This window comes from Phascolarctos cinereus, unplaced genomic scaffold (assembly GCF_003287225.1).
Source record: "Phascolarctos cinereus isolate Bilbo 61053 unplaced genomic scaffold, phaCin_HiC Scaffold_4;HRSCAF=312, whole genome shotgun sequence".
Lineage (NCBI taxonomy): Eukaryota > Metazoa > Chordata > Mammalia > Diprotodontia > Phascolarctidae > Phascolarctos > Phascolarctos cinereus.
In genome coordinates this window covers 284,789,821-284,810,230 of record NW_027555847.1, presented here as the reverse complement: position 1 = coordinate 284,810,230, position 20,410 = coordinate 284,789,821, and the positions used below count along the sequence as shown (strand labels likewise).

Here is a 20,410-nt window from a genome sequence, read left to right as displayed (position 1 = left end):
TTCCTCAGTTCAACACCTAGTTAACAAATGAGAATATTAACCAATATAAGATTAATAGTTATAGCCCTCCCTCTCATACAGAAATTAAACCACCAGGAATACACTTTTCTCAGATTAGTTTTACACCCATTCATTGTCTCTGGTGCATAATTTCCACGTTGGTAATGATTCTCACAGTAAAATAAAAAGCCCAATATACAATTAGCTTCTAAGGTAGATATTATCTTTCAAAAAAAGAAAAAGAAAAAAGATTGAAGGCAGTGGCTTCAAGAGAATAACTGTTCAATTTGCATTTGCTGAATGTCAATCACAAAAGCAAAACGTACTCAAGTCTCAGTTATGGTTTATCGCTTCTTCCCTTAGACCTCATCCTACGACATACACATACACAATCTAGTGTATAAATCAAAAGCAAGAAATTAAATGAGTTTGATAGCACCTGTTGGAAAAACTGTTCATTATTATGGCTGATCTTCTGAAGTTCCCTGAAAGAGAATATTTATGGGGAAAAAGACCAAAACTTTATATCACAAATTAAATCATGAGGCAGCAATCATCCTTCAGCATAGCAAAAGAGTTCTAAAATGTTAATGCAGTGAGCATTATTTTGTGAAAAGCTGGGCCTGATGATCAATAATCTAACCTGCAAGAACCACAATATATGAATGGTCACACTTTACAATACGGTATGTACCAAAAGTCTGGGTGTAGTTTTAAACTTCAGTAGCTTAAAATTAAGCTTTTAAGGGCAGCTAGTTGGCACAGTGGATAGAGCTCTGGCCTTAGAGTCAGGACTTGATACTTACTAGCTGTGTGACCCTGGGCAAGTCACTTACCCCTGACTGCCTCAGCCAAAAGAAAATTAAGTTTTTGGACACTAAGACTTCTGGGGCACCATGAATTTCCATTGAAGAGGGAATTATAATATCATTATAGGTAGCAAATATAAAAAAATTACCGTTTTCTTAGCAACTCTCCACTTATCATCTTCAACTCTGTGGTACTGGCACAGTGTGTTTTCAATTTTACTTGCAAGGAAAGTAGCATCAGTCAAGGCTTCCATTTCTTTTTCCTGTTTTAAAAACCAAGCTTTTATTTTCAGTTATGAAATTTAGGTATTTATCAACACATCACAGTAATTACTGAAACATTTTAGCAGGGATTAAAAGTAATTACAGAAAGAAAGGTTAAATTATAATTTTGTTTTTCATGTCAAATCAGAATCTATGGAAAAGAACAAGCTGTAGAAGGTCACTTAAAGAAAATGCACCTATAGTTCCATAACTCACACCAAAAAAAAAACCCCTCTATTTACAGACTTATGCCTTGGAACACATTTTTCAAGCAAAGTTCTAGTGTCCATATGACTGAATACAGCTAGAAAGGCCACTCATATTTACAAATATCTTGGGGAGGTGACAATAGAGATGGATAATTGCTTAGCCCCTAATTGAACAGGAAAAGACTGGGCTGGATCATGTCTGGAAAAACAAACATTGTAATTTTAATGATCTAAATGCTCTTATTGTCTTAAAAATCTTTCCCTTTAATGGCAGTTTTCTCCAGGTAGTTAAGCTATAGCTGTGGAGCATGGGCATCAAGACCTCAAAAGAATTACAACTGCAGGTGACCCAGTGAATTTTTGGTTGAGATGATTATCTGAATATAGGCAGGTAGATAAGTCTTCCTCCCCTCCACCCCCACCCCCAACTCTACCAACTCCAAGAAACCAGGAAATTACATTAGGCCAAAGCCAGTAAGAAACCTTAAAAGTAAACTATTCCACTCCAAAACTACATAAGAAGTTATCCAGAAACCCACAGGAAATAGGAAAGAGAGCCACTTGCAAAGCCAGTTGCCAGCACAAGCAAATAAGCCAACAGCCTCCCGACAGGATGAGAGATGAATCAGAGGCATGCGTAGCCTCCAATTCTTTGTGTCAAAGAGACAAGAGAGACAGCAGGAGTGAAAAGTGAAAAGTTTCCTCAAAAAGCCAAAAGAAAGCTGGAAACACACAGTGTAGAACTTGGAAGCCACTAAGAAGCCACCAAGAAACCACCATCAACCAATACAGCCATGACAGCCCAAGGGTGCCAAACCCCATAGAGGGCCCTGAAGACTTAGTTCTTTGGATTTCAAAAATCCGGAGGGTTTAACCGCAAGAAACAAGGTAAACCAGGAAGCCAGGTACCATACATCATGCCAAACAATGCAAACAAGGCCAACAATTTTACCTAAAGACAGTTAATCGGAGCAAACTAAGGCAGAATCTGGTCTGGAATAAAGCCCCTATTCTGGGACTAAGGCCGGAGAGATAAGAAAACTTTAAAAAGATAATGATCAGCTTGAAAAATATTGTAGATTTAGAGACACTCCAAAGTTAAACCTGGAGGTAGACAGAAATGCCATGACAAATATAAGCAGGCTTAAAAGGGGGAAAATGTATTTTTAACACAGACTAGATGAATACATAAATGAGGCAAGAGAAAAAATAAGATAAAAACTCTAGAGGAATGAAACGAAAGGAGATTAAACAGCTTAGAACAAAAACTGATAATCATACCCAAGTAACATAATCCCTGAAAATTAGAACAAACCAAATGGAAATCACTGACTACATGAGACAGCAAAAAACACTGGAACAATATAAAAAAGATTGAACAAATAGTGGAAGATGGAATGGAAAATGTAACTTACCTGATATAAAAAACAATTCACCTGGAAAATAGGGAAAGGAGACATAATTTAAGAATCATTGGAGTCACTGGAAACCATGATTTTAAAAAAAGAAAAACTTGGACATTATATTTCAAGAAATCATAAATGAAAAATGCCTGGATCTATTAAATCAGAGAGCAAAGTGAAGATAGAAAGAATACACCAATCACCTGGAAAAGTCCCAGGAATGTCATATCCAACATCTAGAGCTTGCCTGTCAAAGAAAAAACACACCAAGCATCCTGTAAGAAATTCAAGTATCGAGGAGCTACAGTTAGGATCACACAAAACCTGAAGTACTCTTCTATAAATGAGAGATTGTGCAATGCAATATTCCAAAAGGGAAAAGAAATGGACTTACAACCAAGAACAACCTACCCTGCAAAACTGGGCAAAAAACTCCCTACAGAAGGAAAAATGGGCCTTTAATGTCAAAGAGACCAGAGAAAATCTTTAATGGAAAAGATTTTCAAGCATTCCTGATTAAAAGACTAGAATTGAGTAAGCATTTTAAAATGTAAATACAAGAGTTAGGGGGGAAAAAAACACCTAGAAAGGTAAATATATTCCAGTAATTGGAAGGGGCTATACCATGATGCAGTGCAAACATTTCTGGTTAAATTTTTTTTTTAAATTAGCTAGCATTTATTTTGTCTGTCTCCCTCCCCATGAAAATAAAAATAAAACCAAAACCATAACAAATAAGCAGTCATCAAGCAAAACAAATTCCCATATCAGCCATGCCCAGAAACCTGTCTTATTCTGCGTTAGTCCATAACCTGCCAGGAGGTGAATAGCAATTTTTCACCAGTCATCTGGAATCAATGATTGATCATTACATAGATCAGAGTTCTTAAGTCTTTCAAAACTGTTCTTTTTATACTATCACACAGGTGATGTTATATAGTATGTAGTCTTTTCCTGGTTCTATTTATTTCACTCTGCGTCAGTTCACACAAGTATTTTCATGTTTCTCTGAAATTTTCCTCATTTCTTATAGGACAATAGTATTCCATTATGTTTATATACTATAATTTGTTCAGCCATTCTGCAAATGATAGACATCGCCTTAGTCTCCAATCATCACTACTATAAAAAGAACTTTTATAAATACTTTTATACACTTGGACCTTTTCTTCTTTCTTTGAGCTATCTGGATTGTAAAGCTAGTAATGGTATTTCAGGATCAAAGAATATGTACAGCTTTGTAACATTTTGGACATAGATTCAAATTGTTTTCAAGAAGTGCTGGATCATTTCACAGCTCCACTAACAATGTGTTTCTTTTCTCTCTGCCCTTCCAATATTTGTCCATCTTCCTTTTTGTCAATTTTTCCAATATGGATGTGATATGGAACCAAAGAGTTGCTTTAATTTTCATTTCTCTCATTATTAGTGACTTGGAGCCAATTTTTAATATGGCTATTAATAGCCTGAATTTCTTCCCTTAAGAACTGCCTATTCATAACCTTTGGTCAATCAACTGGGAATTGGCTCTTACAAATTTGAATAATTTCCTTATAGGTTTTGGAAATGACCTTCACCAGAAAAATTCACTGCAAAGATTTTTTCCCAGTTAATTTTCCCTTCTAATCTTAGACTCACTTCATTTGTTTGTGCAACTTTTAAATTTTACGTAAAAAATATTGCCCATTTTATTTTCTGTGATCCTCTCTACCCCTTGTATCGTCATGAACTATTCCTTTATCTATGGATACGAGAAGTAATTTCTTCCTTGTCTGTCTAAATTGCTTATGACATGCTGTTGTATGTCTACAGCATGTATTCATTTGAAGCTTAACTTGATATGTGATGTGAGGTACTGGTCTAACTCTAATTTGTACCAAATTGCAGTCCAGTTTTCCCAGAATCTTTTGTCAAAGAGTCAGCCTTATCCCAGCATCTGGGTTTACTGAACAGTAGGCCACTAGGTTTGTTTGCTTCTTTATGTTGTATACTTAATCTGTTCCATTAATTGACTTTTTTAAAACTAGTGCTAAATTATCTTAATGATTATTGCTTTGTAAAGTTAAAATCTAATACTACTAGATCCTTTTTTTCCCACTTTCTTCATGTACATGAACCTTGAGGCTTGATTTGTTCCTACACATGAACTGTTATTTTTTTGCTAGTTCTACAAAGAATTCATTGATTGGTATGGCAGTATTATCAGTTTTATTACATTGATTTGTTCTACTCATGAAAAATTAGTATATGCCCAATTATTTAGGTTTGTCTTTATTCTAGTGTGTTTTGTAATTGTATTTAGTACAATCAGTAATTAGTATTCAGATACAAAGGAGAAGAGACAAGCGTCCCTTCAGAACCTTAATGTCTTTAAAAACTATTGAGGGAGTGAAATAAGAAAAACAGAGCAGCTGGGGTGGGGGTGGATTTGTTCTTCTCAGGGTTGTATGAGGGAAAAAAAGAGCTAAAAAAGCAATATATGTATACATATATATGTATTATATATGTATATATATATGTATAGATAGATAGATAGATAGATATAATGCTGAAAAGAGGAAGAGGTGAAATTTTCTGTTTTGCATAATCTAAGGGTATGAGATTATTCAACTATGAGGAAGAGGCAAGCATAAACTGAACCTCATTTTGTCTGACCTAAACAAAAAACACACAAACAAACACAAAGGTTTTTGGGGGTGAGGTGGGTAAGGGGAAAGCTGGCTAAAGGAGGGAATAGGGGGCAGCTAGGAGGCACAGTGGATAAAGCACCGGCCCTGAAGTCAGGAGGACCCGAGTTCAAATCCAGCCTCAGACCAAACACTTGACACTTACTAGCTGTGTGTCCCTGGGCAAGTCACTTAACCCCAGCTGCCTAAAAATAAAAAAAAAAATTAAAGGAGAGAATATAACCAGGAAGGGAAAATATTATAAGCAAAATAAACTTTCTGATCTTGAAGGTGGGAAAAGGAAAAAGAAAAAGGGAAAGAACTAGAAACAAAACTGGGTGTCTATCAATAAGAGAATAGTTGAATAAATGTGGCATACAAATGAATGCAATGGAATATCAATGTACTATTAGAAATGATGAAAAACAATTTCAGAAAATATTGGGAAGCATGAATAGATATAGAATGAAGTGAGCAGAACCAAGAGAAACACTAAATTAAACTAACTAGACAAAACACTAAAACGAAAGAAAAACAAGCAAAGTCTGATCTAGGCAATGATCTATGAGGGAAAATGTTACCAATCTCCTGGCAAGAGAAGTGATGGTCTAAAGTGCAGAGACACATTTTTTAAATGGCCACTGTGAGAGTTGTTTTGTTGGACTATGGTTATTTGTTACAAGGGTTTTTTCCTTCTCTTATTAAGTGGGAATGCGGGGAGTTTGCAGAGTAATGTCAAAAAGAGGAGGCGGGGAGATAGGTAAGGAGACAATTAAACATTTTTTAAAATGCACATTACACAACAGAAGGAAGTTCACATAGTTGAAGCTAGATACATACACTGAAGCATAATAAATAAACATATACACGTATATATGTACACATGTGCAAGACTGTACTTGAATCAACTCTTATCAGCACACAAGAGTTGATTATTAAATTTTCAGTGTGAGCATTTATACCCCAGAAACCAGCAAACACTACAAATCAGGGCTTAATTTATTGCTTTGTTGATTGTCTAGACTTAAGAAAGTGATGAAGAGAATTAATAATGCAGACTAAACTTAAAAGTCTGTTTCTCCCCGCTGGAGAAGTCAGATGTGAAATGCTAATTAGCACTTCTCTGTAATATGTATATGTCTATATTATTGACAATGCCCTGTATGAAAGTAATATCAAAGACATCATCAAAGATATATATGTATAAAAGGTAGGCTAAGAGCAAGGTATATCAAATGGATGTTGCAAATGTTACAATTTTGTCATTGTTCAGTTGCTTCAGTCATGTTGGACTCCTTGTGACCCCACTTGGGGTTTTCTTGGCAAAGTTACTGGAGTGGTTTGCCATTTCCTTTTCCAGATCATTTCACAGATGAAGAAACTGAGGGTTAAGTGACTTGTCCAAGGTCATACAGCTTGTAAGTGTCTAGAGCCACATGTGAACGCAAGTCTTCCTGACTCCAGGTATGGTGCTCTATCCACTGTACCACCCAGCTGCCCTAAATGTTACAATGGTTCCCATGACATTAAAAAGAACCAGAAGAGGCCTCTAGCTGTACATTCTTCCCAAAAGATACATGAGAAAATGTAGATAAGAAGACACTGAGGAGTTGACCATCCATCTGGTCACCCAAGTGTCGCTCATGCCATCCTTGACTGCTCATTCATAATTCATATCAGTTTCTAAATCTTGTCTTTTTTTCTCCACAATCTCTCTCAGACATATATCTTTCTCTCTACACAGCCCACCTTAGTTCAGGTCTTCACCACCTCTCCCTTGTACTATTACAACAGCCCTTCAATTCATCTTTCTTCTTCAAGACTTTCACTCCAATCCAACCTCCATGCAGCTGATCCCTTAAAGGGCTTGATCATGTCATTTCCCCTTCAAATTGCATTAGCTCCATTGTTATTTGTTCCTCATTCTTGAAGAGGACCATGACATCAGGGAGGTGATGCCATGACATGCAAGTGAATTGGACTTAAGTGAGGGAGGACTGTGCAAAGTCACCAGCCTCACTTCTCCTCCAGAGTCATCTGGGCCCAGTGGCCAAACAGAGATCAGGACAACTGGAGATGGCCCAGGATGCAGTTTTATTGCCTCTAGTAATGGGTACTAACCACTCTATCATAGAAAGCTCTTCCAATTTAGTCCCTTTCCCATCTTCTCATTCATCTTATACATTACTGCCTACCATAAACTCTACAATTAAGCTGTACTTAACTACAAAACTTTCCATACCCCGTGTACCTTGTATATGGAGTTGTCCTCCACATGCTTGCAATATTCTCTCTTCACCTCCACCTTTCAGAACCTTTGGTTTCCTCAAAAACTTATCTCAAATGTCATTTTCTACAGGAAGCCATTCTCAGTTCTTTTAGCTATGAAAGCCTTCCCCCTTCAAGTTACGTCCATGTATCTTGCATATACCTGTTTACATATATATTGTTGACCTTACTAGAATGTAAGCTTCAGGAAGACATGGTGGTTTTTGTCTTTTCTCTGTATCCCCCAGCACAGTATCTGATACACCTAAGTATTTGGTTGATTCTGCAATCCCCAAATGGAGGGAATATCTGCATAGGTGAAAGTACAGTTCCATTTGAGTACTCAAGCAGAAAAAAGTTATACTTAAGGTTATTTAAAAGTTAATTTTTGAATCAAAGCCTGAGAGCTGGAAGAGACCAGAAGGTCTTATCAGTCAATCCCATTCTTTCTAAAGTTAAGAAAAGAAAACAAGATAAATAATACATAAACACATATACAAGAATTAGATCTAGAGATGAAATGTTTCATAAAATTTGCAAATTTTTCAACATAAACTACAATTTACTGGTAATTTTAGGGCCTTCTTCCTACTTCAAAGTACTGATAAATATGAAGTTTGATCCTTACGCTTAGGAGACAATTTCTAAAATTTCTTTTTCTACAAGCCAAGCAATAAAATCAAAAGCTCAAGTGATCACAAGCAGGCAATCTTGCCCAAACCAAATAAATAATGAGTTATCTAAAAAGACAATCAGCTGGAATTTCAAGGCAAAGAAGAAACAAAATATGGTGAAAAAAAGAAATAAGGTCTCACGAATTTGATGAATTCACAATAAACACCTCTGTGAAAAGAAAAACTAAAACAAAGAATATACCTGGATCCTGAAATGCTGAAAAAAATTTTTTTTACTATAATGAAACACACCAAACACTCCCTAAAAGTAAAATGTCTTTCTTGTTGCTTATTTATTGATTCCTTTAAATAAAGCCATCTCAGGGCTGACGGACAAAAATTTTACTTGGTCTTACATGTGTACACATGCACACATGTACACATGTAACACACAACATACATATAAATTGTATATACACGAAATTCCCAGGAAAAATATCCAGACTCTAATGTAAGGATTAATGTAAGGATCAAAAGAGGTAATATATATGAAAGCAACTTTCTAAGAGCTCTCCAACTCTATATATGTAAAGTTATTAACATTATTATTTATGTTATTGTTCTCACATACTTTTCAACAGTATACATTATGTTCATCCTAAAGCACCAGAGATCTAGAGCAGGAATCCAGTTCATTGAGTCCACTCCCTCATTTAAGAGAACAATATAACTAAGAGCCAAGTAGGTTAAGTGGATTGCCCAAGACGATTCTTTTGTTGTTCCTTCATTAACATAACTATTTCTGGTCACATCAGTCATTTTCCTGTCTAGTGCTTTGTAAACAGCCTTTCTTTAAATTAAATCCCCATTGCATACACTTAATACCTGGTTGATTTTCAATTGCTAATAGTTAAATGTCTCAGGATATGTTACAGCTAAGTTGCTAAACTGCTTCCATAGTGAGAATTCCTATATCAGAAGTTTCCCATACTGACCTCTCTGAAAACAGGTCTGAAGAACTAAAGAGGGGGAAGAGGAAGGAAAGACGGGGGGGGGGGGGGGGGGGGGGGGGGGGGGGGGGCGCAAAAAGACTGGGAAAACGGAAAGTGGGAGGTGGGGAAGAAGGTGAGGAAGGAGGTTTCATTCATTATTTAAAAGATCTTTATGAATCTTTTTTTTTAAAGAATCCTTTTGTATATAATATCTGTTTCAGAAGTTTTGACCTTCTTTACCTTTTCTTAAATTTAAAAAAAAATTCATCAGCACATTCTACTCTAAAAACTTAAGAATTTGAGATAGATAATTTGACTATTTGTACATCTGTATGATTGCTTTGCAATTTGTATAACATGTTCTTATCCCATTCAACCTCTAATGGGGGGGGCAGATATTTCCCATTTCACATCAAAGGAAACTGAAATACCAGGAGGTAAACTTTCTTGGGGCACCAAGACTGTGGTGTGGCCACAAGCTAGAACCTCTGCTGGGAGGTGCTGCAGAAGTCCTTGTACCAGTCTGCTTATACCAGTGTTATTTTCTACTAGAAAAAATGCATTTTTGGAGGCATCAATATACCCAAGCACTCTTTTTTGAGATTACAAGTATTTTTATTTCTATCTAGAGGTATAATGGCATCAAGAGCAACTGATTTTTTTAAACAAGGGCAAAATATAGGTTCAAAACAAAAACATTTTAAAAGCTATTACTTTTAAAATAGGAACTTCTATAATCAACAATAAGAGTAAGCATTTAAAAATTATTTTTTATTACATTCATTTTCTTATTTTCTGTGAACCTTCTAGTCACATCAGCCAGCACACTTTAGGAAACAAGTTCTGCAGTTATATTGCACATTGCCAATTACAACTGGTGAATTGGTAATAACAACAGCAATATAGAAACTGCCCACATTTGTAAAGGTTTTAAGGTTTACAAAATGCTTTTTACATGCATTATCTCACTTGGTCCTCAAAATAACTGTGTGATAATCTGTACCATGTATTAGTTATCTTCTTGCAGAAGAGAAAGCTGAGACTCTAAGAGGTTTAGTGACTTCAAATGCTATTTCTTGATACCGCTCTCCAACAGTGAATCAAGTAAAGCCAATGTTTAGAGGAAGTCTTAAAACTTTTCCTATAATGAAAGAAACTCATTAAGCATTCAGACTGCAACTTAATTTCCAAGTATTTCTTTCAAGGTCTTCTAATTGATAGCAATCGAGGCATATAAAACATGGAGACTATGGTAGTTAAAACTGTTTGGCTCTGTCATGGAGGAAATAGAGGAATCCTAATCAAAGAAGGGTTCCCTAAAAGTTGAGAGATCCTCCAGATATTGCCGTTTGCAGATAATATTGTATTAATTGCATTATGTCCTGGAACACTACGGAGCCTCTTAGATGAGGAGAGCAAGGGAGCCAAGTATTTATTAATAACCTACCACGTGTCAGACACTGTGACAGCACTTCACAGATATTATCTCCTTTGAGACCGATAATGGTTCAAGAATTCAGACAAGTTATTCACGCGGGAGAAAAAATAAAACAAGTGAATGGAAATGCCTATAGTCCAGACTATGATATGTAAACAGTCCACAGAGACAAGCCTACATATATTTTCCGTAGATGTTGTGGACAACGAGCTGGGCTCCTGAGCAGCGAAGGAAAAGGGGCTGCATTGTCTTTACCTTTTAAAATCAATCATCAAAGTTAAAAAGTAAGGCTGACAAAATATGAACTAAAAAAGAAGGTTAAAATTCAAGCCTGTAAACTACTCCGTGGGCTTTTAGTCCAAGCCATACCTATGTAGGCAATTCCTTTAAAATTCTGCTAGAATCCTGACCACAAACTGTACTAATAGGTTGAAGCCAGGGTGGACTGTCTGAGCAACAGCTTGGAGTCTGCGCTTTTTCAGCGATGTTTTGTGGTTCAGTTTAGTAACGATAGTCCAACATGATCCTTCCTAGGGATGCCAGCCATAGTGCCCTTTGAGGGCCGCCCCAAATGCCCAGCTACAGAAGTCAAGCGACACCCCTGGGGATTTCAGCTAGCTCCCCACCGCCCGGGAGCCCAACGAACCCGTCCACAGAACCGCTACGTATGTTGGCACAGACGCTGTGCAGACACACCTCGGGGACGAGGTGAGCCACCGATGCCGCTGCTTTCCCCACTTTCCCAAAATTTCAATTCTGGACCCTCTGAGTCCCGGATGATTTTGGCCAATGCTGCCCTCTCCTCCAGAGGGTCCTTCGACAACCCACCAAGGCACAGTCTCCCGCGGGGAAAAGAAGACCGGGGAGCCCGGAGCCCGAGTTGGTCCCTCCGCAGCCGGGCAGATCCTAAGCCTTTGACTATCCCATGCTTACCCTGGGAGGCAAAAGGCCCGGCCAGGACCCCTTGTGCGCCAGTACTGCCGGGAGACCCCAGCTCTCACACGGCCGGAGATGGCTCTGAGCGCAGCAGCCAATTGCATGGACCAAGCCGCTCCAGTAAAGGCGGCGCTGCCCTTCACGCTTCCACGCATCTGGGGCCGGGGGTTGGCCTTGCTGGTGATGGGACGAGCGGGAGGAGGTGCTGGAAACGCCCCATCCTTGCTCTCATTGGCTGGTGTAGAAGAATGAGATACGGTGATTGGCCCGCAAGAGATAGAATGATGCCGCGTCGACTGAAATTGGTGGAGAAACTGGCATAGTTTCTCATTTGTGAAGAACGTGTTGCTTATCTTTCTAGTAGGATGCGATTGGGCACTCCTGCTCTATCTTCATGTCCGTTACTGCTTTCAAATCGAGGCCGACAGCAAAAGCCTTTCCCCCTCCCCGTACTCCCTCTCCAGAAGAAATTACACTGGACACACTTTAAAGTTTAACTTGCGTCATTAACATTTTCCTCCACCATTTTGTCTAGACAATCAATAAATCATTCCCTGATTTGCAGCATTTCCAACTTTCTAGGTGTTCATGCTCACTCTGAAAACGTAATAATCCGTCCTGCTCAAGCTGGCTCCAGCAGAACTGCGGATGGAGGATTGGTGCCCTGTCTTAGACTACAGAGCTTGTATTTTTTTCTTGTCACTAAATAAGTGGCTTCCTATTCGTTGCCTCCAGGAACAAATACAAGTATTCTAATGAAAAATGCAATATTAATACCTCTTAGATGAGAGGTGTCAAACTCCCACCTGCAGTGTAAAACTCCTAAGTGTAGCCAAATCATATCAAAAGGTAATTGGGAAATGCTTAACAAAATAAATTAAATTGCAATATGACATAAATGATGTTAATTTGTGGTTTTCTAAATCAATATTTATCCTCACGGCTCTGTTTCTATTTGAAGTTGACACCACTGTCTTAGAATACTGGAAATTCACCCCTAACTACAGCTCAGCATATTTTCTCAGAATTCTGAAAAATGAGATTGAATAGTTTCCTTGGTCTATGATAAAATACCTCTACTTCACATCTGTATACAATTTTTTTTTGTTTCTATTATTTCAGTTTATTACCTCAAATATTGTGACACATGGTCTCTGTTGAAAAACATCTCTGAGTTTTGCCTGATAGTACTTTCAGTACAGGTTGGAAATATGTGGGGATTGTTTGAGGTAGGAGGAGGAAAAGTGGGATGGAGGGAGAGAAAGTTCATTAAGCGCTATGTGACAGGCCTGTACTAAGCACTTTACAAATATTTTCTCATTTGATGTAGGGGATTACAAAAATTTGCCTGCTATCAGAACTACAAAAAACTAGAATTTTACTCACAAAAAAGAAAGTAGTATTAAAAACAAACAAAAAAAGCCCTAACATCTGTTTAAATCTTCCAGAGGTTTCTACTAGGTGATACAATGGATAGAGTGCTAGACTTGCATTTAGGAAGATCTGAATTCAAACTCCACCTCTGATATTTAGTAGCAAGCCACTTAAAATATCTCAGCCTCAGTTTTCTGTAAAATTGGAATGATAATAGCACCTACATCAAAGGATTGTTGTGAGGACCAAATGAAATAACATGTAAAATAACATGCAAACTTTAAAGCACTATAAATGCTAACTACATTGCTTACATAAGAATTTTGTCATTGAGCCCCATAACCAATCAAAAGAGACTGAATTAGCACCAGATCCATCTTTGAAATGGATAAAAATATACATTTCCCAGAAAGACATATAGCTAGATACACAGTTCATTGAAATAATTTATCATTCCTTCATTTATCTTGGACAGGAAGAAGAGATGGGCAACAAGTTGGACTCAAAAATGGAATGTTGTAAGAATCTAAGAAAGGCTTAAGATTTCTGATTAACAAACGTGATTCCAGAAAACGTGTCATGAAACATGCTACCTAAATCCCGAGATGTGTTGTTCGCAAGATGCAGAATGAGACACATTTTTTTGGACATAGCTGTTGTGGGAATTTGTTTTGCTTGACTAACAGGGGTTTTTCTTTTACTTTTTTCAAGAAGGAAGAAGTACGAGGGAGAGAATTTAAATTTTTGTTACTTGAGAAAAACTTTTTTTTAAAGAAATATCAATTATCTTATTTAGAAAATTGTACAGTAATTCCAACAACCCCAGACTGCTCTTTGGCACATAAACCATGCTTTTTAACATTAATATTCTTCTGATGCTGCTGTATGGTTATGAATCTTGGACCCAAATCTGTGGAAGGTCAAAATTGTAGGTAATACAAAGGAAATGGCAGACCTTAGTTGATACAGCATGTTTGTTACCAGTGTTAACTTGTCTTCAGTAAGTGTCGTTCAAAAAATGTCAGAAAAACAAGTGGGTGATTAATGAAGAGATCAAGAAATGGAGAGTCTCCAATACTGCACTAAGGGCCACAAAATGTAAAAAAAAAAAAAAAGATTTAAAACAGACTGGCTCTTAACTTTTTTGTATCATGAATCCTTTGTTAGTCTGGCAAAGCCTATGGAGCCTTTTCCTAGAATACTGTTTTTAAATACATAAAATAAAATACATATACTTACAAAGGAAACCTATTATTTTTAAAATCATTTATCAATTTTCTTAAAGAAGTTCATGGACCCCAAGGCTAAGAACCACTGATTTAGAGGAAGGGCTCTAGCACACTGGGTAGGTATTCTGGAAAACTTACAGGCAAGAATTACACAAAATAAGAGTAACAACAACGTTCACTTATATAGGCTTTTAAAGTTTGCAAAATGTTTCATATATACCATCGCATTTGCATCTCACAGCAATCCTTTGAGACAAGTACCACAGGAATTTATCATCCCCATCTTACAGTTGATGTACCAGGATCAGGTTAATTGACCTGTTCATGATCAAATAGTTGATAACTATCCAAGCTAGAATTTGAACCCAGGTGTTACTGACTTCAAGTTAGGAACTTTTTGCACTATGGTATGCTACCATACATATACATGTACATACTTACATACATATACATATATATACACACATATAGCTTTATTTTCCCCCAATTACGTGTTAAAACAATTTTTTAACAATTTTTTAAAAATTTTGAGTTCCAAATTCTGTTCGTCCCTCCCTCCTTCACCTGTCCTGCCCTGCCTTGGTAAGCAATCCAATATAGGTTATACATGTGTTATCACACAAAACATTTCCTTATTATTCATTTTGTATAAGAAGACTTAAATTTTTTAAAAAGTGAAAAAAAGTATGCTTCAGTCTGTAGTCAGATGCCAACAATTCTTTCATTGGAGACAGATAGCATGTTTCATCATGAGTCCTTTACGATTGTCCTAGATCATTGTATTGCTGAGAATAACTAAGTCATTCACAGTTCTTCACTGTGCAATATTGCTGTTGCTATGTACAATATTCGCTTGGTTCTTGTCCCTTCACTTTGCATCAGTCTATGTAAATCTTTCCAGTTTTTTCTGAAATCATCCTGCTTGTCATTTCTTATAGCACAATAATATTGTATCACAATCATAGACCACAGCTTGTTCAGCCATTCCCCAACTGATGGGCATCCTCTCAATTTCCAATTCCTCACCACCACAAAAAGAGCTGCTATAAATATTTTTGAACAAAATGATCCTCGTCCCCCTTTTTTTGATGTCTTTGGGATACAGACCTACCACTGGTTTTGCTGGATCAAAGGGTATGCACGGTTTTCATAACTGTTTGCCTTATATTTATGAGATTATAGACCCATTAATGTATCAAAGTCACATATTTGAGATTCCGTATTTAAACTCTAGTCTGCATACTGAAGACTGCTTGGTTCTTTGAAACAGTGTTTTGGTGTAACTGCAATGGACTATGGTAAAGAAGAAGGAATAAAAGAAGGAACCAGAAACCTGGGGGGGAGGGGGGAAGAGGACAATTCCTTTTCTCCTGATTCATGGGTTACTGGTATTTAAAAAATGTAGTGGCTTTGGCATCTAGAGTTGAATAAATAATGAATTGATCACACTAGACCTCATCTTGTAGAGCCCAACTTTGAGACCAAATTCTAAAGCTATTTTCATATTACATATAGAAATATTTTTACTAGAAGCATAGTACAAATGCTATTAGGTGGGAATGATAAAAATAGTTTGATATTGATATTAGGAAGGAAGAAAGGAAAATGAAGTTAGAGCAAGGGTAATTCATTGTCAGAGAAAATACTGAGGAGTATAGAATTCCAGTTAGATTAAAGTGTTGAGGAACCCAGATCCTCCACATATAATACAGCAAAGCTCTAAAAAAGATGATAGATTGACTAATGATCCAGATGTTCAAAGAGAAAAAAAGTAACCACCTTTTTCCAATCCAATGTTACATAAAAACACAGACAGAAGCACTTGGGCACTGGGAAATGGATACATCAGGAGGAAAATACAGGGAGAAATATAAAGCAAAAACTCTAATAAGGAGGGGCTTCAGTGTACCTAGACCTAGATAAAGCTAACAAAAAAGATAACTAAGAAGTTAAGGACATGAATACAACTTTAGAAAAATTAGAGATAATGGATCTCTGATGATTAGGGGAAGAGATAGGAGTTATTTCTTAGCTACTTTTGGTACTTTTACAAAAATTGACCATATATTGAGTTATGAAAAACTCATAAACAAATATGGAAAAGTAGAAATACTAACATTTACTCATCACAATGCAATAAAATTATCTTTGACAAAGTTGTCTTTTGAATAAAAATTAAGAATTGAAACCTAAATAACTTAATCCTAAAGATTTGATGGATCAAAAAGAAAATTATAGAAACAATAGAAAAGGTCATTAAAATGACAACGATGAGACAACAAACCAAAACTTATGGGATACAACTAACACAGTTCTTAGGAGAAAATGTATATTTCTAAATGCTTTCATTGGCAAAAAAAAAGCAAAGTAACAAATTGAGCATGCCACTAAAAAAAAAACAACAGAAAATCAACAAATCAAAAACTTCCAACTATATATAAAATTACAAATTCTGAAAATCAAAGATGACATAAACAAAATCTAAAATAAAAGAAACTGAATTGTTAATTAAACATAGCACCTAGTTTCTTGAGGAAAAAAAGTTGATAGAACAGACAAACGATTGCCTTACCTGGTTTTTATTTTAAAAAGAAGAATCCTAAATTGATGATGTTAAAGAATTCACAAATGAAAAGGAAATGAAGGAAATTATTAAAAATTACTATACCAAATAGAATGCCAGAAAAACTGATCATTTAAATGTAATAAGTCAACATTTACAAAAATGTTAAACAACCAGCCTAAGAGAACAAGAAATAAAGAATATTAATAAACCAATCTCAGGAAAAGAAATCAAATAGTGTCAGGCTCACCATGCCAAGACCACTCTTTCTCTTTTTACTATTAGGAGACAACCTGTTTATCAGAGTTAAGCCCCAGCAAGCAAGCTGTGCCTTGAGCTTGGCATAACAACAATCCTTTGCTCTCACCCTCTGGATGAACTCAACCACAGCAAAATCCCAGAATTGTTTCACACCAGCATCAGGTGGTCCCAGACCTCAGACAAGCACCCGTAGTAAAAGTGTTCCACTCATGAAGTCCTGCTATGAATCAAACTTGTCTCACTGTTGCTGCTACCTCTCATTGTCAGGGTTACAGATCACTGTGTAGCCATTGGTGTAAGTATTGAGATTTGTCCCCACGAAAGCAGGTCTCCTACTAATGAGGGCCCTGAAACATGTGTCTAGTTTTCGTCTCCAACAGAATAAAGCTTTTTCTTTATAATCCCCCTTAGCTCTTTGGTTTTGTTTTGTTTTATTTTTAGAGTTAACGGTGGTTTCGATAATCTGTGTGAGCTCTCTGGGTTTTTTTTAGAGTTAACAGCAGTTGCACAGCTGCTGTGACACTATAGAGACCAGCCAGGATAGTGAAATAGAAGGAAGATAGTAGGAGGAAGCAGCCTGTCTCTCCCAACTAATACTTCAACACAGATCTTAGATGAGTATCAAATTAAATGTAATCTCAGTCCCAAAGGCCTTTGTATGAGACTCTTTTATCATTGGCGAAGACAAATGCCCTGCATAAGGGATAGCGCACAGTTAACATGAGTTGGGGGAGAGGAGAGCTTGTTAATCTTCTTTGAGTTTTCTTTGAGTTGCTGAGTTTCTTCAGACTTCAGGTGCTTGTGGTGTCAATAAAAAGGTTGAAGATGCCAACCTCATTTCAAGTTGCCAAAGGAAATTATTGCGGGAAGAAGCAAAAATGAGAGAAGAGGTCAGTCTCTGTATGTCCCTATCCCCAGCTTTCTCCTCTAGAGACTTAGGGGAACTTCCTCTTGGATGAGATCTAAGATTCTCTCTTTTGTTTGAGCCAATTTACCTTGCTCCCAATGGTAGGGCTCCTTCACTATCCATTGCCTGGTATATATTCTCCTGTGTATACTTTCTCTGACTTCCATTTTTCTACAAATTGAGATAAATGATTTTCTTGGCTAAGTGTTATCTATGTTCATCATGATACTGGTATTTGGTGATAAAGCCTTGCTTGGGGTCTTGTTCCACTCAATAATGAAATAACAATCAGAAGGTAGCTTGAACCTGAAAATCACATCTCCTAGGCTAGTGATATTTAAGGTAGCAGATAGATACAATTACAGCTTCCTCCATTCTCCAAGGGAGACTTTCATTCCTGCCAGGAGGGGAAGCAGGAAGTTGGGGCCAGAGGTTACCACTCTGCTCTCCTCAGAGAGGGGGTATCAGGCTAGAATTTTAGCTACCACCTTAAATATTATTAATCTAGGGCATATGATTGAGTTCAAGCTAACTTCTGATCACGTTGTTATTACTAGGGGAAGGGGGATCCCAAGCTCTATTACTGAGACTTGATGCCCCTCTCTCTGAGAAAAGCAGAGTGGTATTCTCTGGCCCCAACTTCCTGCTTCCTCTCCTGGCAAGAATGAAAATATCCCTTGGGGAATGGTGGGGAAAAAGAGGCTTAAGGGTGTCTTTTCTGCCTCCCTTTAAGCCACACAATGATATTTCTGTGCTACCTGTAAGAGACAACCCTCACCACATATGTAGTGATCAGAAATCTAAGAATGGGTGATATTTCCAGCAAAAGATCACAAATTTCATCCATCAGCTGGTGACTAGGGCAGGAACTGTGGAAGAGATGTGTGCCAGATCCCAGAGCCAGACCTCTGGAGCAGAAAAGGGCCACTGTCACTCTGACCCCAGAGAGAGAATTGAGGATGGACAGGAATCCCAGCGCTGTGCCACTAACCTGGAGAGAGAAACTTGGATTCAACTCCTGGGCAAAAAACAGGGTCCTTGCACAGTTTTGCTGATTCTGGGGTAGTTGATCTAAAACTAAGTTTCTGAATATGTGGGCTGTGAGCTGTCTCTTTAATCCAGGAAAGGGATTCTCAGAGTCAGAGCCAGAGAGAAGAATGGGGCTGCAGCTCTGTCTGTCTGACCTCAGGCAGTGTAACATCAGATCAGACAGGAGAATAAAGGCCAGGATAATCTTGCCAGAAGTGTGCAGAACCTAACATTAATATAAAACCCAATTTGGGAAATAAAACTGAAAAAATAAGGAAGAAAAAATAAAGAACTATTATGGGGAGGTGGAGCCACAGTGGCAAGTGAGAAAAAGCTCCAGAAAACTCCTTCAAACAGATCTAGAAAATGCACCAGAGAGTATATTGATGGGGAAATTCAGGAAAACTCACAAAAATCATTTGTCCAGTCTAACTTGACACAGGGACAGAGGAGGGGGTCTAAGGGTACCAGAGATGAAGTTCAGTGTGCTCACTCTGTATGGAATACTCTAGCATCTGGGGAGAGGCTATGAACCAGAACAAGAGGAGGTCCTAGATTCATATGGGGCATCCCCATACTCATAAGGGGACCTTGAGACCGTGAGCTTTGTCACCCACTGAATCTGGTTCACAATTTCAGAGTGGACTGAGAGTGGACTTGTTCAAGGGGTGACATTCCTGGGTAGGAAGGCCCTGGGCAGTATACTGAAAAAGAAGGAAGTTCAAAAGCCAGTAGCAGCAATGTGGCTCAGATCTCAGTGGCAGAGGACAGTCCCATTTCCAGCATCTAGCCCACCCTGCAGAGGAATAACCAGGACAGGAATCTCAGACCAACAGAGCTTTCTAGCTGGCTAACCGAGTGAGGCCAAATCCAGCAGCATTCTACTCTTGGAGAGACCCAAACCCAGGTCAGGAACTTGTAAAACTCAGACTTTGCCCTGGATCAGACCACTTTGGGAGCATTGAAAGTTTGCATGTCCCCATGCTGAATTGTCTCTGGCATGCTGGAATAACAAAATGCTTAGTACCCCTAAGAAAGCAAGGGCAGGACCAGCCCAGAATCTCACCTTAAAGAGTTATGGGGGGGGGGCAGGGAATCAACTATAACTTCTGGAAGAGATGAAGAAAGAGTTTTTGAAAGTTAAAAAATGTATTTTTATAAATGAAATAACAGCATTTCAGGAAAAACTTATGAAACAATTTTCCAGCCCAGGACAACTTAGGAGATCAGCTGGAAGGGTCTATCTCGCTGGGGTGGTAGTGGGCCCCTAGAGTGCAGTACAGGCAGCATAGGCCATGCCAAGGGGTAGCTGCATTGATATCAGCAGCAGCTTTCAGAGTTCTTAGTCCACAGACAGAGGAGGTATCAAACAACTGATCAGAGGAATGCAGGGGACCTCTTTGCTAGAGCTGGGTTCAACACCCTGTTGCATCATCCATATGCAATTC

The 20,410-nt window shown here is 37.8% G+C and overlaps 1 protein-coding gene across 1 annotated transcript in view; it reads right to left on the bottom strand.

Moving 5' to 3' along the window:
- Positions 1-11,776, bottom strand: part of STARD4 (StAR related lipid transfer domain containing 4) — a 29,135-nt gene extending 17,359 nt beyond the window's left edge. Inside the window, exons 1-2 of the mRNA XM_021009422.2 lie at positions 11,597-11,776; positions 959-1,072 (exon numbers count right to left, since the gene is read on the bottom strand). Of these exons, the coding sequence (XP_020865081.1) occupies positions 959-1,063 (105 nt within the window). The 5' untranslated portion in view covers positions 1,064-1,072; positions 11,597-11,776. The remainder of the gene's footprint in view (positions 1-958; positions 1,073-11,596) is intronic.
- Positions 11,777-20,410: the final 8,634 nt, after the last annotated feature.